This window comes from Protopterus annectens, chromosome 13.part0 (assembly GCF_019279795.1).
Source record: "Protopterus annectens isolate FY-2018-M chromosome 13.part0, PAN1.0, whole genome shotgun sequence".
Lineage (NCBI taxonomy): Eukaryota > Metazoa > Chordata > Ceratodontiformes > Protopteridae > Protopterus > Protopterus annectens.
This window is the reverse complement of record NC_056747.1, coordinates 180496067-180521843: the sequence shown is the minus strand read 5'-3', so window position 1 is coordinate 180521843 and position 25777 is coordinate 180496067. Positions and strand designations below refer to the sequence as shown.

Here is a 25777-nt window from a genome sequence, read left to right as displayed (position 1 = left end):
AAATTGCAGAAAGATCTGCTACAGCATTTTTGTATAGAAACTTAAGGTCCTCAGGTACCTTTATCTGGCTTCTTGGCTGATGGAGGCTGGGAATCAGGACAAGTAGAAATGGGTGCAAAGACATCCGGAAAAGCTTCTAATATTGGAGGGAGTCCCTACCTCCAGCAGGTAACAGTATTTTTTTTTATATATCAGATACCTGTTGGGATTCCCAAACTAAGTGTTTCACCATTTTAGATATAGATTCTCCCAAAGGTGATTTCCTCAATGGGAGTCAGAGGACAATGTGTCGTCATAAGAAGCAAGCTTGACCACAAGAATGGAAGTACAATGAATATGCTAAGAAATATTCATCTGAATCATATTCATCCTCCTCTTTCTCAGATGAAGATTCATGTTGTATCTTTTGAGGCAGAGAGGTGAAGTGAAGAAGTAGAGAGGAATGAAGGGGGATTGAGAGACAAGATAGCTTTATATAGGTCCTGTGAGAATTCCACCATTTCCTTTTCCCGAGATGTCTGAACAGGAGAAACACTTTCAGTTTTTTTTTCTTTTTCTTACAGGTGACATCTTCCTAATAATGAAGTGAGACAGGCAGGAACACTGGTGGACCTCAGTCAAGGTTCCAGGCATCTCTTCCTTTACAAGGATTTGAGGAATGCCCTCCAGTTCATCTGAAATGATCCCTCTGGGTTCCCCTTCTCATCCTTATCTGTATGAGTAGTTTCATCTGATGTGGGAAAGTCATACACAATACTAGCCTCGAGGCAGGACCACAGTACAGGGTGCCTGAGAAGGAGTCAGACGTACTGTGGATTACTGCAGCATCTCAATGGGTACATCCGAATTAGACTGGCAGCACACAATTCAGGCCTAGCCTTCTTGAACTTCTTTTTTGCTGACAGCAGGATGTCACAGGCTGAGGGTTCCTCCGTTTTTTGCTCATCTGTTATACAAATGATTGTTGTAATGTGTGCATGAAAATTTACTGTTACTCATGGAGCTTTTCTCCCCAGGCCTCTGCTGAAAAAGGACCTGTGCTCAGTCGGACTTTCCCGGTAAAAAATGTTAAATAAAATAAATAAATAAAAAGTCATACTAGGAAGGCAAGGTCAGCAGATATATTTTCTGCCATCATCTCTTGCAATTAAACAACATTTAGTACTGTAAGGTTCTTAACAAATTTCAGTACCCCCATCAAAGGTGCTAATCCCCAGCAAATATTTAGCTATTTGCATATTAATGCTAAAGCAGAGCTGTATAAGGATTTAATGATTTCACTGTCACAAGAGATTTTTTTTTAAATCCAGAATGTCTGGATTCAGCATTACTAGGGACAGATCACAAACTGGTTAAGTGTCGCAAGCATTAGTAACTGAATATTTACATTCTCGCTCTTAACTGCAGAGTAGGTCAGTGTCCACTGGAAATATCAGCTGTTTATTATTACATAAAAAGGGATGTGCAGCAATGAAGAGGAGGAAAGAGAAAGCATTCAGCATGTTCAAATCACTCCAGCTATTTTCACACAGATGCACACAAACAATAAGACTACATTTATGTAACATGAAGAAAGTTATAACCTGGCTAATTCTTAAATATTCAACATCATTAACTGGTTGATCTACCCCCCTCCCTTAAGCAAATGCAAATAAAAGAAATGGAGCTTGTTTACCTGTTTGTCCACAAACTCCCTGGCATCTTTCTCAATGTGGCCTTCATACAGGTTAGTGGTCATGTTCATAAGGCCTATCTTTGAAAGCCCAAAGTCTGTCAGCTTGATGTGACCAAGAGATGTTATTAATAAGCTGAAACAAAGAAGTACTGTGTGTTAATACTGTATGTGACTATGAACTGTAGCAAGGCAAGTAAAGACAACTAGCACATCAGTAGTCAACACCAGCTAACTAGTATGAGGGATGAAGCTGGGAGATTCATGTATATGTACCGCACCAGTAGAAAGTGGAGTCAAATACCTTGTTATACTTACCCTGCTGAATTCTAACTCTGAAGTTCCATGTATTGCCTCTTTAGACACTTTGGTTGACATTGGAGGAGAATACATGCTAAGCAGCAAAATCCCAGAACACTGACCTGCATGGATGGCTTTTGTCTTACCTAATAAACTTCAGCCCATCCCAGTACAAAATTAAAAGGTCCCAAGTGTACACAATATGTGCATGTCCATGCACAAGGGACACAGAGATTTGTGCCTCTGTAAAAGGCACTGCTGCAGTGCACTCCCTCCAAGAAAAGGTTAACATGCATTTTGGCTACTATACTCCTTTTTCTGCTGGGTAGCCCTTGCAGACAAATTGCTCTAGGGCCACTGGGCTAGAACTTAAAAAATGATTTGCTGCCTGTGTAGCTTGGTAGTACAGTAGTTGAGAAGTGTCTTCTCAAACTAGCATCGAAAGACCATCACTGGCTTGGGCTACTATTTTGACAGCAGGAAGCTGTGGCATTAGTTGTCAAAATAATTCCTACAAGTGAATGATTAAACCAGACTTACCAGCAAACGGTAATGCCACTCAAATTATTAAGCCAGCCTTAAATGCCAATGTTAAGTCCACCCTCAAGTGCGAATACAGAGATTCTGCTAATCAAAGTTGGTGTTGAACTATCTCATGACTCATGGAATCATAACTGACAGGATAGGAGAATGACTCTTTCACATAAAGACACAAATTACATCCACATTTCACTGCAGCTTTCAAGACCTACTTATAGCTAACTTCAGCTTTGATTACTCCAAGAGCTATAAATACTTACAAAAAGTCATATTTGCAACTCTTTTAAATACCTTCAGTTTAACAGTAACTAACCAAGATTATTACATTACCTGGCCTCTTAAAAAAATCTAGTTTTTATTTATGTGAAGCCATCTGAAGGGAATAAAATACTACAGCCTTTTATTAAGGAAAGAACAACTCAACTTCTACATTTGAAACATGCCATCCACAAAAAAAGTAAATAGAATTCCAAATAGTAAATCCATCTCGGAATCTAAAACGATCATCCAGAAGCAGATGTATTCTTGAAAGTGGTAGTATATTTTGGAATCATGCTCCGTGGAGCAATTCATTTCTGCTAATAAGCACACTTCATTTACCACATTTGTAAGCCAAAGTGTTGCTTATATTATCTTTTGCTACCTGCTATAGGGAAACAGCACTGGAGTTTGTTACTGGTGGATTAGCTGTTGGCCTTGGGGATGGACACCCCAGGTGAAAATGTGGGTATAAGAGAAAAGAACCTTTGTTCAGAAGCAGGACATAATAACAACGTCATGACAAGCAGAAATAACAGATGCAAACAATTCTAAAATGAGATGCTGCAATTCTACATATACTCTCCACAGGAATTTATTTATTTATTTACTTAATTTATTGTACAAAGACTCATTGAATCATCAGATGTACTCCTTTCCAGAGGGGTTAGCAGAACACACAAGCAAACTATTAGTTCAAATCATACAATAGGCAAGTGGGAGTGAACAGAATTCAAACTTCAGTTTTGAAGCCTGCAGTAAAACACTTTAGCCAGTTATGTCTGCAGTGCACTGAACTATAGTCTATTTCATCACAAGCACATTTTCAAGAGTCCTGATAATACAGCCAATCTTTTCACTGGCAAAACATGCCTTGCTATTCTAATGTATATTTTCCAAAGATGGTGTCACAGAGGAATACAATGCTGAAATGTTGTTGACAGACATGCTACTGTGGCCAGCAACATTCAGTACAAATGCTGCACTGCAAAAGATGCACTATTAGTACAAAAAACTGATGGGAAACCAGCACGGAGAGAGTTGGTGTTCCCTCATTTCGCTATAAGCTATGGCTGTAAAATGCCTTACTAAATTTACCTTCATGGGAGAACTAAACTGAAGACTCTCTTGGTTTTAGTAGCCAGAAAGGGTGATTGTTATAAAATATTCATATTACAAAACACACTGTGATTGATAATCTGTCATATTATAATGCCAAAGGAGAGCAATGCCTTTGTTGAAATTACATTTTTTTTAAACAAAAATTAGGAGGGCTTCTGCAGAAGCCTGAGTGTGCTAACTGCAGTTAGTAAAAACAATGGCTATGAAACTACTATACCAGAATACCTCAAGTTAGGAGCTTCTAAGAGTCCACCATGGAAGCACTTTTGCCAGAGAATGATTAAGGGATTTACAACTGTGCTACATAAACTATGGTCCAGATACAGAAAAGTAAGTATAACAGCTTCGGATTCTGCTCAACTGCTATACTCTGTTCAAGGGAGATAAATTAATCTGTAAGAGGACTCAACATGGAACTCTCAAGAATATATTAGCCATAGTGACATATTATGCTACACTGCAAGGCAGCTCAGCAAACCCATTCCTTTCCTTAGTGAGCAAAATTATATTGTAATACTGATATTACAGTTGTGGCATGGATTCAAAAGGAGACAAAAGTACTGCTTGCGCATTCAGTAGGTACAAAAATACATCAGAAAACATCTTACAAATTAAAATTAGCTCAGGGCAGCTAAGACACTCTGGCAATGTCTATGCGCATTGTGCACAGACAAGGATCTGCATCCCAGAGAGCAAGAGTGATGCCTGTCCTGAGGTTCAGTTTCGCAAACTTGTTGTCTGCATCATGAATGTGTCCCACTGGGAATTGCTGAAAATAAAACTGTTAAGGTTCACCTACCTCCCCCACCTTTCTAAATCATATGCCACCATTTTAGTTCACACTCTGTTGCAACCCTTGTATCAGTGGCAGAGCATGTAGCACAACTGCCTTTAGTGAAGGATGATCAGTAAGCTGTGCTTTCTCTGGCAGCTGATGCAGAGGGTTAAAGCTGAGAGCTGTAGTTCCTGTGATACAGGTTTGATTACCTCAGCCCTTGTTTGCCTGCTGTGAAACCGTAAGCAAGTCACTTAACCAGACATTGGTCCCAAGACACCCCTCAAAAGGGAGTGTGGTTAACAAATGGGTATTACTATGGTTATCATTATTATTACTATTTCCCACTCAGGTGGCTGAATTAATATTTTTCGTCACTGGCACTTCAGTGTAGATTTAGGGGATACTACACTCCCCTATGTTGTCTACCAAATAAGATGACAAAACTGAAGTCCCATCTGCCTAAGGTGGTGGTAGCTCAGGTAGATATAAAGGATTCTACCATGCGTATCAACAGCAATAGTGGAAATTCCCCAGTGCCCTGGCCTACCTTCCCCTAAACAGTAAGAACAACACCTTGGGTATCCACTGAAAAGAGGATGCTGGTCTAGGGGTTTAGGCTTGTCAACACAAGGTAAATAAATAAAATTAAAAAAAAACAAACTAAAATATGCTTTTCTGAAGCACAAGCCCCCATCTACACAGCATCAGCATAAATTAGTACGGCACCAGTTCCTCTGGCCAACATTTACACAGCACAACCTCAGGACAGCAATAAAGGGAAATTAATAAAGCAGTGCCAGAAACAGTATGTCAGGTAGAAGGCTCATCATTCTAGCAAAATACAAGACAAGGAGCATTCCAAAGCCATAGACAGATGTAGGGAATTATCCATGGACTTAGCAGCAGTTATTGGCAGAGTCCACAAAATGCAAGCTTTATTTGCTTCAGATTGACTATTTATATCTTAAAAAAGTTAGTTTTCTTCAAACTAATTTATTAATCTTACAATTAATAAGCCTGTCATGCTTCATTTTTCTTCTGAATGACAATGTACCTTTACTATTGTTCGAATAATACAAACCCTGTAATCTGCATCCTATAGGTGCAGAAATATAACAAGTCAACTAATGTACTCAGATACTAGCTAATACAATAGGCCTCAGTTAAATTCTGGTGGAGTTACAATGTCACTGTTATACTTTTAAGGCTGTAGCTCTGTTATTTTTATAGTTCACACCTGTTTCCATTTAGCACAAAAACAGTGAATATAGTTTCTTTCAGGGGTTTACCTAAGATCCACAAAAATATATTGGATCCACCTATGCGTCCCATAGTGTCTAGTCGTGGCTGGTTGACTGAACCTCTATCTATTTATCTTGATAAAGTATTAAAACCTGTTTTAGCAGAGGTTAAACATGTCTTAAAGGATACTGCGAATTTCCTTGAGAATTTGGCCAACCACAGCTCTTCATCCTTTTTTAGCGGAGATGATCTGTTAGTCACGCTAGATGTGAAGTCTCTTTTTACTTCTATTCCCAATATTTCAGGGATGGACTTTGTGAGAGCCATGCTGGTGAATCATAAACTATCTGAACGCATTGTATATAGGTACATGACACTCTTGGAAATCGTTTTAGAAAATAATGTACTTTGTCACAAAGATAAATACTTTTTACAAACTAAAGGTGTTGCAATGGGCACCCCATGTGCCAACGCCTATGCTAACTTGGTGTTGGCACATTGGGAGAGGGATTTTGTCTTGGATAGAGATTTAGAATTTGTTGATCATCTCGTATTCTATAATAGGTTTGTAGATGATGTGTTTTTGTTGTGGAGAGGAACTGTTGAACAACTTTTGGTCTTTGTGACCTACCTTAATAACACTACTGATTTTCTTAGCTTTGAGTGCACATATTCCTCTGACAGTATTGACTTTCTGGATGTTAAGATCATTAATACTCCAAGTGGCTTTGACACTGAACTTTGCAGGAAGGACTGTTGGAGAAATAATTTATTGCACCGAGAAAGTATGCATCCCAAGCATATATATAAAAACATCATCACTAACCAAATGGTTAGAGTGTCTAAGTTAACATCACAAACAACAGCATACTGTGAGCACAAAGAGAATTTGGCTGAGAATTTTTTATCTAGGGGTTACAACAAAAAACATGTATTAGAAGCTTTCTCTAAGAGTGACCATTATAGACAACAAGAAGGAGCCCCCTTGATTAATAGATCACATGGTCACCCACAGCCACCTAAATGTAAAAATAGTGATAATTTCAATAGGATAGTTATTCCATTTACCAACAGGAACAACCATGTGCTGAACGTCTTTAATAAACATTGGGACATATTAATGATTGATGACACCATCAGATCGTTGGTTGATGTAAGACCTAGAGTGGCATACAGAAACATGCCCTCACTTAATAGGCTATTATGCTATGACAGAAGTCATCACAATATGCACTTGAGCAAGAGAACAGGCACCTTTGCATGTCATGCCTGCAATCAATGCATATATATATCTAATTCTGATACTTTCATACATCCGGCCACTAAGAAGAGGTATTTATTTAAAAATTATGCCACTTGTAAATCTGTCAGCTTAGTTTATGTAGCCGAGTGTCAATCCTGTATGAGATTCTATGTGGGCATGACAACTAGGTCACTACGAGAGCGTATAAGAGAACATATTTATGCCATCAACAAGGGCAATATTACAAATGCCCTTGCAAAACACATAATGGAACTAGGTAATACACACAACTTTAAATTCCAGGTTTTGGAATTGGTGAATACTGATAAAAGGTTGGGTAACATAAAGAACAGAATAGAGGAAAGAGAGGGCAAGTGGATAATGAAGCTACAAGCCCATAGATTTGGGCTTAATGACAGGTTGTCCATCAAACCCTTTTTAGCATCCAGGAGTCTTAAGCATTAAGTTTTACTCCTTTAATTGTGCTCTATTGTTCTAATTATTTAATTGTTTTAATGCATGTAGTGATGTCATGAGGTTTTTTGTATAAAGGGAGGGGTGGTTTCTACTGCATTTATATCTGATGAAGCGTTGATGTGCAACGCGAAAGCGCTTATATTTCTGCAGTTTCTGTGTTCGTGTTTTTACAATAAACGTGGATTATTGGTTTTACAAGGAGACTTCTTGAGCTTTCATTGACCTGGCGATACATGGTGCACTCTTCATTTTCTTTTTGCAGATGTAGGGAATTATCCATGGACTTAGCAGCAGTTATTGGCAGAGTCCACAAAATGCAAGCTTTATTTGCTTCAGATTGACTATTTATATCTTAAAAAAGTTAGTTTTCTTCAAACTAATTTATTAATCTTACAATTAATAAGCCTGTCATGCTTCATTTTTCTTCTGAATGACAATGTACCTTTACTATTGTTCGAATAATACAAACCCTGTAATCTGCATCCTATAGGTGCAGAAATATAACAAGTCAACTAATGTACTCAGATACTAGCTAATACAATAGGCCTCAGTTAAATTCTGGTGGAGTTACAATGTCACTGTTATACTTTTAAGGCTGTAGCTCTGTTATTTTTATAGTTCACACCTGTTTCCATTTAGCACAAAAACAGTGAATATAGTTTCTCTTTTTTAAGTACCTTTATTAAATTATCACTTAAGACATAGGCAAACATACATAAACAGAAAAGAAAACAAACCATTTTAATACTTTTTCCATTTGCGTACATTATACATCACATTTATTTTCTTTATAACTATCACCAGTCCAACATTACATCATTTGCTCAATTCTTGCCTTCCATTACACCTACCTCTTCCTCCTGAACGTTATTCTGCATATACTGTTCCCACTATTTCTATTAATTTCGATGTAATCTGCTACGTCTCCTTTCTAAAGATACCTCTTCCAGTCTTATCTCTTTTACAATACTTAATACTTCAAATGCAGTAACTTTAGACTGATCTCCATTTTCTAGTAATTGCTTATAATGCCTTTCTATGTTTTGGCAATTCAGATCTTGTACTCATGCTCAAAAGAATCATTTCCTTACTTACAGCCATTTGCTCACCCAATATTTCTGATTGAGTACTATGTAGAGTAATTTTACATTCTGACACATTACACTCCCAAAACATATGCTCCCAGTTACTTCTTTCTTTCCTATCACACCTCCAACATTTGCTATCCACCTGAGGAAAGATTCTTTGAAGTCTGCTTGGGGTATAAAAATATATATGCAGATACTTGCAAGCAAAATCCTAAACTTTCTGGACTTTGTTGCATCTTTGTGCATACCTGAGAGACATAAAGATGTCCTGCCATTGTTCCCTTGTAAACTGCTTTTCCAGTCTCTCTTACTAACCTTTTCTCAGCTCCTCTGATTAATTCTTATAGTTATCGTGCAATATTTTATATGACCTACTAATTCTCTTTTTTAACAGCAGCTTTTGTTCTAGATTCAACTAGAAACTCTTAACCGAGCACCAGGGGCGGCTCGTCCTATTGGACTGCAGGACTGCAGCCCCCAAGCTGAAGATGAAAAACATAACAATAACTAAAGAAAATAAAAGAAATAACTAAAGAAAATAAAAATAACTCCTGGAACGGACTCCGCACATGCATGTGATCATTCCTGGAACTCGCACGCATGCACACATTACCAGAACTAATCCAGACTGAGTTAAGAGCAGTGCGGATTACACAGAAAGCAGCAAACTGTAGAAATGCCCCAGAGTCTGTGCGGTTAGACCCACACAGACTGGAAGGAGACCAGACTGCAACGTCTGCAGGCTGGATATCCAGCCTGCTCTTGCAGGAACATTTGGATTATGAGACTTGTTTGTCAATGACTGGGACCTATCTTTCAGAGCTGGCTGGGACTTTTCAAAAGGTATGTGTGTGTTGCCAACGACTGGGACCTATCTTTTCAGAGCTGGCTGGGACTTTTCAACAGGTGTGTGTGTACATTTCCAAAATCCCTAGCTACTTCCCACATCTAATAAGAGAAAGCAAATGGGGAGTGTGTGTGTGTGTGTGTGTGTGGGGGGGCAAACAGAAGTGCTTAAAGAGTTTAGCCCTTATCAGAGGTGTTCACTACAGAGGCAGTGAAGGTGGGCTGTTTAAAAGCATTGCTGCTTTTCATGATTACTAAATAACTCTGGAGTGTGCAAAAATAGACAGAGGTTTTTGCCTTTAGAGATTCTGTTCTATGGAGTAAGGCTGCTCTATAAATATCATTCTAATATCACATATACAGGAATTCTAACCTTTTCTTCTTAAAAGCAGAATTACTTACTTAAAGAAATAGCAAATATTTCAGTATGCTAGATAACTGGAAACTATTTGTACAAATAACACTCAAGACATGGGACTGTGTGTGTTGTAACATTTACAATTCCTTAATGCAGTATTAAAAAAAAAATGAAAAGCAGAATTGCTTTTAAAAACACTTGGCATCTGGAAATGTTTACATGTCAAGTATATATACACACACACACACACACACACACACACACACACACACACAGGTGTGGGGAAGAGACAGACAGTGACAGAGAGAGAGACACGGGGGACACACAGAGAGTGAGTCATACACAGGGATACCATGAATGGCATAGAGTGATGTCCTGCTGAGTATAGTGGCATACCTGTCGTAACCAGTCCAGACATTTGTGTGTAAATACCTGTGTATGAGAAGCAGATAACGGAGTGTATCATTTAATATGAATTTGCTGTGTCTGTAAATACCTGGAGTGACATAGTGCAGCAGTGAGTAACATTGCTTCCTAATAACAAGTTTTCTAGTTTGATACTGCGCCGGATTGCATTTGTGTGGAGTCTGCATGCATGAGTTTTATCTGTGTGCTCCAATTTATTACCAAATACATGTAGTAGTTAATAGACAGTATTCCAAATTGTCCAGATGTGTGTGCAGTGTGTGAATGAGTGACCATTTGCATTGTGAAATAGATGTATACTCTGTCCAGACTCCAGAATGAGCTTTGAAGCCTTACACCTACTAGCTGCTGGGAGAGGGTCCAGTATCCCTTTGACTCTAAAAGGTAAACAGAGTTATTGTAATGAATGTAAACACCTGGATTTCAAAGGCAGATAACTGAGGACGTCCTATATTGTTATTACTTCTTATTTATTCTTATTGTGCCTTTGGACCTGGTCTGTGGCTGAAAAGGGTCTCAGAACCTGATGACTTGCCCAGTTCACAGATACTAAATTAATAAATAATAACAAAAGTTAGGACATTTACTGTTTGGATGTTATAGCAATTTTGGAATGATCATGTTATGAAAGTGGTTAGAGTAGTGCAGCAAAAATATGTTTTCTTATTTTATTTTTTTGTGGGTTGGGATTTATCAACAGTTACTGATGCATGTTATTGGTCCATCTAGCAAGAACAATAGTGCAGTACAGTAGAATAAATATTAACACTTGATACTGAATTATTTTAAAAAATGTACAGACAGTTATTAGATGCTCCTGAGTTGAGTGTTTGTGTGTGTGTGTGTGTGTGAGAGAGAGAGAGAGAGAGAGAGAGAAATTGCCCCAGATAAGTATACCTGGTGGCTAGAGAGATTCAGGCAACAGTAGTGGTTAGAGAATAACTCAGACACAAACCCTGCACCTTGGGTGCAGGTAGAAAAAGCCTGAATTCTCTACCCACCATCACTTGCGAAACCTGCTCAAATTTTTGCCTCATATTTTTGTTCTGTTTCTCATAAAATCTGTGGTTTTCTGGATTTAATTCACTAAATAATGACAGGCATTTGAATTTCAGACCATATTCTTCAGAAAGGACAAAGCAACACAACTTTTTATTCTAGCAATTTTTTAAGTTTATAAGATCAATATTTGAAATGTGTCCCTATTTTTGGGGCTGTATTCCCCCATTATTGGCTTTGTCCAGGTGTTTTATGCTAAGAGGTTGAGAGCTATGGTGAGAACTGAATTCACTAAATGATAGCCATTTAAGTTTCAGTCTTCCCATGTTTCAAGAAACAGTTGATTTGGCATAGTGGTATGTTGCTCTGACTGTCATGCACAGAGTTCTGGGTTCAAGACTTAACAGTGAAATGGGTAGCAATAACGCAGTATTTTATTCTAGCAACTTTCCAAGATTATACAAGCAATGTTTAAAATGTGTCTCTGTTTTTGGGCTTTGGGTTTTTCCAGATTTCTTGTGCTATAAAGTTGAAAGATACAGTTGGGTGTCAAGTGGATTTTACAAGGAGCTAAAAAGCTTCAGGGGAAGATTAGTTTAGTGCTACTTATGCGGAGTCCGTTTGCATTGTTAACAGCACAACAGGTAATTAACTTGCTTTTGATGCAGAAGGCTGTGGGTTCTACTCCCACAGTATATAGATACATTGCTGAAACTGTACTGGGTTGTACTCTTAAAGGAGATGGCTGCTGCAGTCGTGAGAAGAGAATGTCCTCTTTAGCGGAGATACCTAGTAATTATGAACCTGTTATCAGTTTGCCATCCATTCCCTATTGCAATATTACTAGCTTATCATTTAATGCAAAATAGGCAATGTATTCCTCAATGGTAACAGGCACTTTATTTGTAGATGAAACAATGAAATATAATGTTGTTTGCTAGCAGCAACCTCTTCATTAGTTACAGATCTCTTTAATGTAGAATTTAGATGACTTTTACTTCTGCAGAGATTGTGCATATTTACTGATACTAGTGGATTGTAGAAGTTTGAGTAGACTTTTATGATGGCAGTGTTCTGAATTGGGCAGTTTTGTCATTATTGGTGCATGCATTTTGTTTTATTGTTTACTGGAAAAATACTCAAAACAATAAATTTAAAACACCTAATAATTGTACTGTATTAATATAAGGAATATAACTGAATACAGTCGGGAAGGTTCATCAAAGAACACATGTATGTTTCCTGTGCTAGGGGCCTATGATCTGAAAACAGCCTAAAGTTAATCTTTATCTGCCACTGGCCAGATGTATTTTCTTTGAATGTGGATTTCAATGCTGTTTCAATGAATGTGAGTTTCAAGGGCAGAGAAGTTTTAATGCTAAGTCTGTTTTCATTGTGAGACTGCATTGCTTTGTTTAGTAGATGTCTATTAGTGCTTCTGCTGTAAAATGTAAAATAAAACGTTTAAATGAAATCCAGATCATTTCAGAAGTAAAGCAGTATGCACATTATAGTGTTTATGGTACATTGGGTGAAATAGCCAAATAATAGGACATTGGAATGGCTACAGGGGGTGGCCCCATTCGACCAAACTCACATTCCCGGCTAAACTATACCTCTCAACTGTCCATCTTTTTGCATAATGAATAGATTTTTGCTCCTTATTTTTGGTTTGTTCCTCATACAATTGTGGTTTTCTGGCAAATCATTTAGGAATGAAGTCACTAAATAATGACAGACATTGAGTTTCAGACTTCATACCTTCAGAAAAATGCATGCTAAAGCAAGACCTGTTATTCTGTCAACTATCTAAGTTTATACAACAGCAATTTTTAGTACTGTTTGTATGATCCCCCAATATATTTGGCCTTGTCCAGATTTCCTGCATTAAGAGGTACATGCAAATAAATTGCTTTATAGAATTAGGTATATCCAAACTTCTCAACTGTCCTCGATTTTGGCTCAAAATGTTGCTCTCCCCCTAATAATTCCTCCATAAACTGGCAAATCTGGAAGAAATTGTGGAGGATTTACAGTTAATAAGTAATTGTAGTAATCAGAGTTATAGATTACCTAGACAGTCTAAACTTGTGTCAGGTTAGCGCATAAGCCGTATAGGAGGAATATAATCAGAAAAAAGTAACAGCCAAGTGTGAGCAGGTACAAACCCTTTTATGCCAGGTCAAATAAAGCAGGATCCAAACTTGTAAAAAGAAATATTTAATCCACAAATCTCTCTGTCAGTTGTTTGTGGATTAAATATTTCTTTTTACAAGTTTGGATCCTGCTTTATTTGACCTGGCATAAAAGGGTTTGTACTCACTTTTTTCAGAGTTATAGATTACTTTTAATTTCAGAAATGCATGTAGATTCTCTTATTTTGTCAGCTGCTCAAGTTAACAGTACTAATGTTAAAATGTCCCTTCTTTGACAGGTTCCCAGCTGTATTGTGTGGCTGTTTTATATTTTTGCATCACATTTTTGGCCCGTTTTTCATGAAATTGTGGTTTTCTGGCAAATTAGTGGCAAATCATTAAATACTGAAGTTAGAAAATAATGACAGAAATTTCAGTTTTCAGATTTCATACCCTTCAGAAAATGTATACTAATGCGAGATCTACTATTATGTTATCTTTCTATAAGAGTAATATTTAAAATTGTCCCTATTTTTGGGTCTTTGATCCACTTCTATTTATGGTTTTGTCCAGATTTCTTGCTCTGAGGTTGAGAGGTATGACAAATGTGTCAGGGCCATCACCGTCAGCCAGAGACATTTCAAATTGTGACATACTTATTGTATCCCACTCCCCCATGTAGTGACTCTGGATGTGTCCAAGCAAGGCAAGGAGCAGCTATGCAGTGGAAGTGTGCAGAGTATTCCCCCATCCAAGGTAGGCACAAGTACTGTAGTGGCTTTTCATCTGTCCTTGATTTTGCAGAATGTTCTGGTTTTCTGTCATATTTTTATACTGTTGATTTATGCTTCTTATTCAGAAAATACATGTTGCTGCAGTACCTTGGTCTGTGTTTAACTAGCAATGCTTTAATGACCATCAGGTAAGCTTGTCTGAGATTGTAAGATGCAAGTAAGCTTTAATAAGCATACTGTTAAAGAATTACCAACATTGAAAGCCTTTTGTTGTGAAAGCCTTTTTGTTTTGGCCATACAGAGAATATTTACATAACAAGATAGTGTATAAGCCTTTGGTATTGAAATCCGTATGATAGTATTTGTAATAAAGGAGAGAATTACAGTATCTTCAGAAGCTTATTACATTTGTTGGAGACTTGCAATCATCTTTGCAGGCTTTACACGTAAACTAAACAAAATGCCAATCTATCATGTGTGGTCCATAACCTGTGCAGTAATCCTTTAAGCAATTTATCTAGAGCTTGTTTCTTGTTTGCTGTTCATTTTTTTACTTAGATCATGTTTTCCCCATGAAACAAGTAGATAGTTGTTGTTAGGCAGCAGGTCTTTTTTGGATAAACATTTTGATAAGTGGGGGTATCACAGATATCGCTACTTTCAACATGTTATTTGGTACTTTTATAAAGCTGAATATAAATTATAATTAGAACTGCAGTGCAAGGAGAAGTGGTTTGACTTGAGTACTGCTTGTTTTTTTACACTTGATTTTGACTGGCATTCCAGTAATGTATTTAAAAAGTAATTTATTTTTTTCATGTCTCACAACCTTTGTTTTTCCATCTAGATATTAAGTAAGCTATCATGTAGCCGATGCATTGAAATATTTTTTTCTTCTACACTTCATTTTGTCTTGCTTGGACTCTCATAATGATGGTTTGGCACTCAGGGCAGGGTATTTAATTAAATTCACAGTTTTTCTGGTTTTTAGCATAGCTCCACCCCTTTCTAGTTCATCACACCCACTGAGCAGTCTCCTGCAGCCCCCCTTTGATTTGAAGTCACCAGCCGCCACTGCCGAGCACGCATTTCACTTAAGATTCCACTGTTCCTTTCCCTTTATCTATATTCTGATATCAATCCCTGACAGGGAAGGCAGTCTCTAGCCTGCAGTCCAAATGTCTTCTTGGCCTCATCCTCATTCCGCTCGTATTACCTTTCCCCCTCTAGTTTTTTATTCCCAAAACTGTGGTTCATTTGCCAGTTTTCTCCACTAACTCCAGCCCCTCTTGTTATTTCCTGTACTCCTACTTGCAGTCATCCATACTGTCAAAATCTTCTTTTCCTATGCTTATGTTTGCTTAGTTCTTAGAATACCTTCTGATACTTTATGAGTATAATAGTCTGCATGGTTGTAGTTATTCTATTTAAGGATCTGCAACCACTCTCTCATTTACTGAACTTCCCCTGCTTCCTCATGATCATTCCTTTCCACTTAAAACTATATACTACTACTTTTGTTATATATATGAGCCTTGACAGTGTAAGCTCCGAAATATTCCTTCAAACCAGATAATTCTAAACCACCTTGTCCTACTGGAAGGATCAAACTTATCCTATTTAACTCTTGTCCTAATCCCCTCCCAGATAAATTCCTTCAACTCTTTATTAATTATTGTCTACAACTTCTCCTCTGGTTTATAAAAATGTCTGACTAGTACATAAAACTAAAGAATCTAAAAATATTTTTGATGCTCGTCTCTTACTGTCCATATACATAAATAAGAGCTTCCAGATTTTCAGTTTTTAGTTTCTTTCCATATATCCTTAGATGCCAGAACAGAAGCCCTTTTAATCCATACTCCTAAACACTTCCTCTTACTGTATCCCCATAAACATGGGTATTGCTGAACTGATTTGTTTGTAGGTACATAATTTACTGCTACAGCCTTTGTTTCACCTTCATTAATTTTTATTCAGAAAAGACTTAAAACTGTCTGAAAGTACAGTTTTGTACCTACCATAAATGTAGATGTCCGATAGATATGCAACTGCAGTCCTGACATATGGGTTGTCCTGCCTCAGGCAGCCCCTCAGTCGGCCGGATTCCAAAGTCTGGGTCCGGCGTCGGCTGGTGTCGCCTCCTCCCCGACGTCACAGCGGCTGGAGTATAAAGGCATCCGCCGACGCCATCTTCTTCAGTGTTTCTTGCCCCAGATGCCAGGTGCCCTCCAAGGAAGGCTAAATTTGTGAATGTATAAGCAAAAAATTTCAGACATACACAACAGTAATAAACAGATACACCATAATAGATAACCCCAGCTGAAAAGGAGAGGGGGAATGGACCCAAGGGAAAAAAGCAGTGGGGTAGGAGGGAGGGAAAACCTGACTGCAGTTGCATATCTATCGGACATCTACATTTATGGTAGGTACAAAACTGTACTATGTCCTTCAAGAATGCAACTGCAGTCCTGACATATGGGTTGAATACCATAGCCAAGCTGGTGGTGGTAGGATCTATGCTAGGGATGGTGTAGCTAAAAGACTCTGCAGGACTGCAGATGCAAAGCCTGCTCGGGATCTGGAGTATAAAGGCAGGTTGTAGTGTCTGGTAAATGTATGCACGGAGCTCCATGTAGCAGCCTCTAGAATGTCCTTTGTAGCCACTCCTCTTAGTAAAGCTGTGGATGTGGCTATAGCTCTGGTTGAGTGTGGCCTAATATTGGCTGGCATACCCTTTCCATGGAAGGAGTAACAGAATCTGATGCAGTGTCCAATCCATTTTGAAATTGTTTGTTTGGAGACTGCCTTTCCTTGCACTCCGGCAGCATAGGCTACAAGTAGTTGGTCAGACTTCCTGGTGGTCTTTGTTCTGTCCAAGTAGTAGCGTAATTGTCTGTGTATGTCCAAAGTATGCAGCATCCTTTCCCCTTTATTTTGACGATTGGGGAAGAAGGTAGGCAGGTGAATTGCTTGATTTAGAGACACCCTGGAGATCACTTTTGGCATGAATGAAGGATTGATCCTTAGAGAAACTCTGTCCTGATGAAAGATGAGAAAGGGAGGTACTGCCATGAGGGCCTGTATCTCTGAGACCCTTCTTGCTGAGGTAACTGCCAACAGGAAGACTGTTTTCCAGGAGAGAAATTGCATTTCTGAAGATGCTGCTGGTTCAAAAGGAGGAAGAGTTCATTTTTCCAAGACGTAGTTGAGGTCCCATGCAGGAACTGGTGGTTTTCTGGGAGGTTTGATATTCTTTATCCCTCTTAGAAACTGTCTTAACAAGGGATGAGAAAACACAGGTGGGTCACAGTTGTAATTTGCTGAAATTGCTGAAGCATGAATTTTAATGGAAGAATATGAGAGGCCACTATGAAACATTTCTGTCAAGTATTCTAATATCTGAGGTATGCTCATTACTAATGCATCCTGGCCCTTTGTGGTATTCCAGATGATGAATCTCTTCCATTTGGCCGAGTAGGTTTTTCTGGTGGAAGGTCTGTGTGCTTCCAGCAAGATTTCCTGAACCTTTTCAGAGAGAGGTACATGGGGCAAAGTCATGTAACCCTCCAAGCTGTCAGTTGTAATGTTTGCAGGTTTTGATGAACAGTCCTGCAATTGTGTTGATTTAGGAGCAATGGCCACTGGGGCAAGGGCCATGGTTTGGTTTGAGTTAGGCTCAGTAGCAAGGGATACCAATGCTGTCTCGGCCAATCTGGAGCTATCAATATTCCCTTTGGTTGCTCTGCTTTGATCTTCAGTAACACCTTGGTGAGTAGTGGTAGAGGAGGGAATGCATAGATTTTTAGGGCATTCCAGCTGAAGGAGAGAGCATCCGTTCTCCAGGCTAGAGGATGGTGTGTCCTTGAGCAAAACCTGTCCAGGTGGGGATTGTGATTAGAAGCAAAGAGATCTATGTCCGGTCTTCCCCATGCAGTTGTTATTTGTGAGAAAATGTGTGGATGCAGCATCCATTCGTGTGGATCCACGAAATCTCTGCTCAACCTGTCCGCCAGAACATTGTCCTTGCCCGGAACAAACTGGGATTGCAAATGAATGTTCAGTTTCAGGGATTTTTCCCAAAGAGCCATTGTTAGTCTGCAGAGGGGTGCAGTGAGTGCCTCCTTGTTTGTTTATATACCACATGACCGTGGTGTTGTCTGTCCTTATTAGCAGATGGCCCTGTTGAAGAGATTTTCCAAAGGCTTCTATTGCATGTATCACTGCCAACATCTCCTTCTGATTTATGTGCAGAGGCATTTCTGTGGGAGTCCATTGACCTTGAATGCATCTGTCCTCCATGTGTGCCCCCCATCCATGATCTGAGGCGTCTGTTGTAATGGCTTGACTTGCTTGAACCTTGTTGAAAGGCATGCCTTGGTTTAAATGGCTTGCTTGAGCCCACCACAAAAATTCCCTTTGCAGGCATGGGATGAGTGGTATTACGTCTTCTAGGTTGTGGCTGTGTTGAGACCATAAGCTTTTTAGGTACCATTGTAGCTTTCTCATGTGTAGTCTTGCCAGAGGGATCAGAAGAATGCAAGATGCCATGAAACCCAGGGCCTGCAGGATCTTCCTTACGGTCAGCTGGGTAACTTTTGCTAGGCTTTTGAAGTAATCTGGTAAATGCTGTTGTTTCTCCTCTGTGAGGAAAGCCATTTGTGATTGTGTGTCCAGATTTGCTCCTAGAAAGGTAATCTTTTGGGATGGCAGTAGTCTGATTTTTGAATGTTGACTGTGTATCCCAAAGCTTGTAGCAACTGAATGACATAGTCCAAGTTTTTTTACCAAGGTTTGTTTGCTGTCTGCTTGTATGAGGCAGTCGTCCAGGTAAGGGTATATTTGAATCCCTTGGAGTGCAATGTGCAACTACTGATGCCAGGCATTTCGTGAACACTCTGGGCGCAGTAGATAAGCCAAACGGCAATGCTGAGAATTGATAATGCTCTGTTCCTGCAAGAAATCTGAGGTATCCTCTGCAGCTGTGTCTGATTGGGACATGCAGGTATGCCTCCTTGAGGTCCAGAGTAACCAGCCAAGACCCCTTGCCCAGCATGGGAAGGAGTTGCTGTAACGTCAGCATTTTGAATTTTGGCACAATAAGAAAAGTGATTAGAACGGACAAGTCCAGTATAGGCCTCCATTGCTTTTCTTTTCTTGGAACAAGGAACAGCCTTGAGTAGAATCCCTGGCCTTGTTCCAGTGGAGGAACCTTTTCTATAGCTTTTATTTGTAACAGCTTTGAAACTTGTAAAAGAGCCTCTGCCCTTTGATTTAGTGGCAGGTTTGGCATGCCTTGTCTCGTTGGTAAGGTGTGGAAGTGGAACCTGTAGCCTCTGTCTATTATGTCCAGAATCCATTTGTCCTTGGTTAAAATGTGCCAGTTCTTTGAGAATAAGGATAATTTTCCGCCTAGAGGTGCTTCTCTTTGAGCCTTGGTAGGTGGAGTGAAAGTCAAGTCATTGTAATTGTCCTTGTGGTGCAGGTGAACTCCCTGCGCCACTTCTCTGATTTGGTGGTTGCCATTGGCGGCCCCTGTAGGAGCCTCGGTATTGCCCTCTACCTCGAGCACGCCTGTTTTTTCCCCTTTGTAACTTGTCTGAGTCCGGAAAGGACCAATTCTTTGAAGGCCAATTCCTGCTGAATCTGGGGGGCTGAACCTGGAGGAAATCCTTGACAGTCTGTACTGATTTAGCCTTTTCCTCAATAGACTTCAACACATCCTTTGCATTAGCACCAAAAAGCTTCCGTTTTTCCAGAGGTGCATCAAGGAGCTTACTAACATGGTCTGGCAGAGGCTGTTCTTTCAACCAAGCATGTCTACGAATGACGGCCCCTGTCATGGCTGCCCTACATGAAGCTTCCAATGCATCATAACCACACTGAAGAAAATGATTGCTAACCTGCTGAGTGTTATGAACCAGATCCTGCAATGCCTTTCTATCTATAGGCTCAGGAGAGGCTAACTGTTTCTGCAAATCATCCATTAAGTAATCCTGGTACTGAAACATATGAAAAAGGCAGTTGAGAGACCTCATGGCAAGGGTGGAAGAGGTATAAACTTTTTTGCCCCATCTCTCCAGGGACCTAGCTTCCCTGTCAGCGGGCAGAGGGTTTTTGGCCAAGGAAGTAGCCACTGCCTTGGGGCCCTGTGAAATAGTTTCTAGATCCACAGAGTGGGCCTTAAAGAGATGCTTATGGGTTTCAGGGACCCTGTAATATCTGTCAGGCTTGACAGGAGCAGGAGGGAGAGAATCAGGCGAAGCACTGGAGTCTGAGTATACATCATCAAGGACATCCAGCACTGGAGGAATAGCTAAAGGCCTGTGTTGGGGTAGCTTAAGGAAGGTACGTAGCCTTTTCCTGGAGTCAGAAAATTCCTGACCCTGCCACTGAAAATGTTCTCTCATGGAGTGGAGTACTTCACCAAAAGAAATATCCTCTGGAGGAGAGGCCGAGGGAATTGAATCCTCAGCATCCGAGTCCTCATAGGCCTGGAAGGATTCTTCCTGAGTATCTGAGTGCTCTGAATCCCCAGAGGCTTCATCTGAAGAGAGGGTGTCTTGTCTGCTCAGTTCTAGGCCTTTTATCTGCAAGCGGCTGAGAACCTCTGTCTGGGTGCGGCTGAGACCCCCTGATAAGAGAGATTAGATCTGCAGCAAGAGTCATGATCTGTCTATCAGAAGAGGGGCCCTGAACAGTAGGTTTAGGATGGGCCTTGGCCTGGCTGGCAGCCTTGGCACGTGCAAAGGCCTTGATGGACATGGATACCGGAGGCCTAGCTGCCCCACGTGCAGGGGTAACCCTGTCCACAGGAATGGTGTCGGGTAAATCTAGAGCTTCGGTTTCTGGTGGAAAATCAACCACCGGCACCGTTGTGGTCTCCGGGACCGAAGAACGCGTTAACGCGATGTCGTCGGCCTGGGGCGGTGGAATTACCGCTTCCGAAAGGACCGATGCACTCGCGGAGGGCTTAGGCGTGGTATCGGTGGAAGACGCGGGCCGAGGATGTCGGTCCCGGTCCTTGCGTTTTTGGTAGTTTGCGTTGTCGGTTGTTCCGATGGCATGATATACGCGAAAGATTCGCCAAAAAAGTCTTCGGCAAATTCTGCCCGGTGCCTGTGTGTGCGCTTATTAAAGCAAGCGCAGGCAGCGCAGGCCGAGACGTCGTGGTCTGGGCCCAGGCAAGGGAGGCAGTAAGAATGGAAGTCCTTATGAGGTATTTGTTTACCACAAGACAAACAATTATTAACTTTTTCAATTTTTTCTGACATCGGCTGAGGCAAGAAAAATGTTCCCCAACGGGGTACTTAGCTTTTAGATGACTTCGGTAACTGAAACACAGGAGATGACCGACCGGCACTTGCGAACTGCTTCTGCTTCGGGCACTGCGCGGCAAGAAAGACTGAAGAAGATGGCGTCGGTGGATGCCTTTATACTCCAGCCGCTGTGACGTCGGGGAGGAGGTGACACCAGCCGATGCCGGACCCAGATTTTGGAATCCGGCCGACCGAGGGGCTGCCTGAGGCAGGACAACCCATATGTCAGGACTGCAGTTGCATTCTTGAAGGACATCATGTTTCACAATACTGAGGTATAATTTTCGGGATTTATCAGAACAAAATATCATTATCTGCAAATAAAGCCAAGTTTTCATGATTGGCATACCAATTATATCCTAGAATTTCTGAGTCCATTATTTTCTTTGTCAATGTCTTTAAATATTAAGCAAATAAAGGGGAAAGAGGACACACCTGCCTGGTTCCTATTAAAACAAGTTATGATAGAGGAACTCTCACAGTTTAATTCTTATCTCTCATGCTTCATATACCCTTTTAATTGATATTATTAATGTATCACAAGATGCAAAGGCTTCCATTGCCCTACTCATACAATCCCAGCTTACACTGTCAAATGCTTTCTTTGCATCAATACCCACTGACAGTAGTGGTATTTTTTTTTTTTTTTACATTCTGCTTCCCTCTGATCATCCTTGTTCTATTAATGTTGTAAAATGTTTGCCCCCTCCACAAAACTACATTGACCTAATAAATTTCAGCAACACCTTTGCCATTAAAGTCGAAATGTGCCTATATGAAGCTTGGACTAACGGGTGTTTACTGTCTTTGGGTTGACACGCCCGTGCCCTGGCCCAGAAATCAAGGAGCCTCAATCCTCACCACTAACACCAGTGGGGGGAATCTCATTATAGGAGGAAAGGATAACAAATACACACAGTAAAGTGCAATTTCCCTTAAGAGCACACAGAGATCACAGTCAGTCCGGGGCTGGTCGCTCCCTTGCTCTCCAGGTCCCCAATAAGACTCCCAACTGGCACAGCTATAGGGTCCATATCTCAGCCTAGTGGGCAAGCTAAAAAGTACAGTTGTGTACACTTACCATAAATGTAGATGTTCGAGTGTATTCACTGTTGCAGTCATTACATTTGGGTAATCTGCTGGCAGGCTGCCCTCAGTCGGCCTGAATTCCAAAGTCTTGGGTCCTGCGTTGGTTGCTGTCTTCTCTTCCATGACATCAGGGGTATAAAACATGCAGCCGATGCTATTTTCTTTAGTTTTTCTTGCCCCCGATGTCAGGTGCCCCCAAAAAGGTAGTAGTATTTTATATATATATATATATATATATATATATATATACACACACACACACATGAATCAATATAAACTTTACCTTCATCTACAAGCAAATACACCACATAGGTTGTAGAAGATAGAGAAGGCAAGATAAACTGTAGAATGACAGGAGATTGCGGGAGGGTAACCTGGACTGCAACAGTGAATACACTCGAACATCTACATTTATGGTAAGTGTACACAACTGTACTATGTTCTTCGTGTTTCACTGTTGCAGTCATTACGTTTGGGTAGAATCCCAAAGCTATGGTTGGAAGGCTGGAGCTAAACAGCATTAGGTGCGGCTATAAGGCCCTGCAGCACTGCAGTGGCAAAGCCTGCCCTGGACAGAGTAGAGAGGCAAATGGTAATGCTTTGTAAAGGTGTGAACAGAACTCCAAGTAGCAGCCTCTAGAATGTCTTTGGTTGGTACCCCTCTGAGAAAGGCTGCCAAAGTAGCTGTAGCTCTGGTGGAATAAGACCTAATGCCCTTGGCCACAGGTTTACCATGGTGTGAGTAGCAGAAACAGATGCAGTGGCTTATCCACTTTGAAATTGTCTGCTTTGAGATAGCCTTTCCTTCTGATCCTGCAGCATATGACACTAGTAATTGCTCAGTTTTTCTTAGAGCTTTTGTCCTGCTCAAGTAGAATCTTAGCTGTCTGTGCACGTCCAAGGAATGCAGAATTCTCTCCCCTTTGTTCTGCGGATTTGGATAAAAAGTTGGCAGATGAATTGTTCGGTTAAGAGCCACACTGGAAACCACCTTAGGCATAAAAGTAGGATTCGTCCTTAGAGACTGAGTAAAATATGATAAAAGGCTCTACAGCCTTGAGGGCCTGTAGCTCTGAAACCCTTCTTGCTGAAGTAATTGCTAGTAGCAGGGCTGTCTTCCATGATAAGAACTTTATATCAGCGGTAGCGGCTGGTTCAAATGGTGGTAGGGTGAGCTTTTCCAGCACATAATTGAGGTCCCATGCAGGTAATGGTGATCTTCTAGGGGGGGCCTTAGGTTTTTGGCTCCTCTAACATACTGCTTTAGTAAGCGATGAGAAGAGATTGGTGGCTTTGCATTGTAATGAGCCGAAATGGCAGAGGCACGGATTTTGATTGATGAGAAAGAGAGGCCTTTGTCAAGCATCTCAGTTAAGTATTGTAATATCTGAGGAATATGTGGTTCTGCTGTATCAGTTCATTGTGCTTGACTCCAAGCACAAAATCTCTTCCATTTGTCAGCATAAGATTTTCTAGTACTAGGCCTTCTGGCTTCCAAAATGACATCCATCACAGCTTTACTGAGAGGTGTCGTTGGTAAGATTACATGATTAGCCATGCTGCCAGGTTCAGAGTCTGTAGTTGAGTGTGCAGGATCTGATTGTTTTGCTGAGACAGTAGTTGTGGTCTTTGAGGCAAGGTCCAAGCTGGGTAATGAAACAAGTTCCTTAGGATTGGGTACCAGTATTGGTGGGGCCAGTCCAGGACAATTAATATCATCTTTGGCTTCTCTTGTTTGACTTTTAGGAAGACCTTGGGTAGAAGAGGCAGAGGAGGAAAGGCGTAAACTGACAGGTTTTTCCAACTGAAAGCTAGGGTGTCCACTTTCCATGCTTATCTGTGATAAGTCCTTGTGCAGAATCTTTTCAGTTGATAATTTTGAGGAAAGACAAACAGATCTATGTTTGGGCTCCCCCATTTCTCTGTTATCATGCTGAACACTTGTGGATTTAGTTTCCACTTGTGAGGATCCATAAGGTTTCTGCTTAAATCGTTTGCCAGAGTGTTCTGTTTTCCTGGCAGGAATTGAGCTTGAAGATTTATCTGGAAGGTCAAAGCTGTGTCCCACAGTGCCATGTCTAATCTGCAAAGGGGTTATGAATGTGTACCCCCTTGCTTGTTTATATACCACATGACTGTGGTGTTGTCCGTCTTTATAAGTAGTTGTCCTGGATGAAGTAAGTCCTTGAATGCTGTTAGGGCATTTTGAACGGCTAGCATCTCTTTCTGGTTGATATGTAGATGCATTTGATTTGGTGCCCATATGCCCTGAATACATCTTCCTGCCATGTGGGGCCGCCAGGCATAATCTGATGCGTCTGTTGTTAAGGTTTGGCTGGCAGGGGGTAAAGGGCCGTCCCATGTTTTGGTGACAGGCCTTTGCCCACCACAGAAACTCCTGTTGCAGGCAGGGGATGAGAGGAATCATTGTTTCCAGACTGTGTGAATGCTGACTCCATAAACTTTTTAGGTACCATTGAAGTTTCCTCATATGCAGTCTTGCATATGGAATTAGTAGGATGCAGGATGCCATGAAACCCACAGCCTGAAGAATTTGTCTTGCAGAAGACTGTTTTTTTGTTGCCATAAGTTTGAAGTAAGTAGTCAGTTGCCTTTGTTTGTCTGGCATGAGGTAAGCCATCTGGGCAGTTGCATGTAAGCTTGCACCCAGGAATGTTATCTTTTGAGAGGGTACCAGTTGTGATTTCTTTTCATTTTCTGTGTACCCTAGGCATGCTAGAAGCCTTTTCACAAACGCCAGGTGTCGTAGAAGAATGTCCTTGTTCTCTGCTTGAATGAGACAGTCATCCAAGTAAGGATATATTTGAATACTTCTTTGTCTGCAAAATGCAATTACTGGTGCCAGGCACTTTGTAAAGACCTTGGGGGCAGTAGATAAGCCAAAGGGCAGTGCAGAGAATTGGTAATGCATTAAGTCAGCCTTGAATCTGAGGTATCTTCTTCACGACTGTCTTATTGGGACATGCAGGTATGCCTCTTTTCAGTCTAAAGTCACCAGCCAAGCATTCTTGCCCAGCATGGGCAGAAGCTGTTGCAAAGTGAGCATTTTGAATTTTGGAATGTCCAGGTATGTGTTCAAAATCGATAAGTCCAGTATTGGCCACCAGGCCTCGTCTTTTCTGGGTACCTA

At 40.6% G+C, this 25777-nt stretch overlaps 1 protein-coding gene across 2 annotated transcripts in view; it reads right to left on the bottom strand.

The window, feature by feature from the left end:
- Nucleotides 1-25777, bottom strand: part of MAST3 (microtubule associated serine/threonine kinase 3) — a 1680970-nt gene that overhangs the window by 680339 nt on the left and 974854 nt on the right. For both annotated transcript variants that reach the window (XM_044090757.1, XM_044090758.1), the window contains one exon: nt 1676-1808. In XM_044090757.1, the coding sequence (XP_043946692.1) occupies nt 1676-1808 (133 nt within the window). The remainder of the gene's footprint in view (nt 1-1675; nt 1809-25777) is intronic.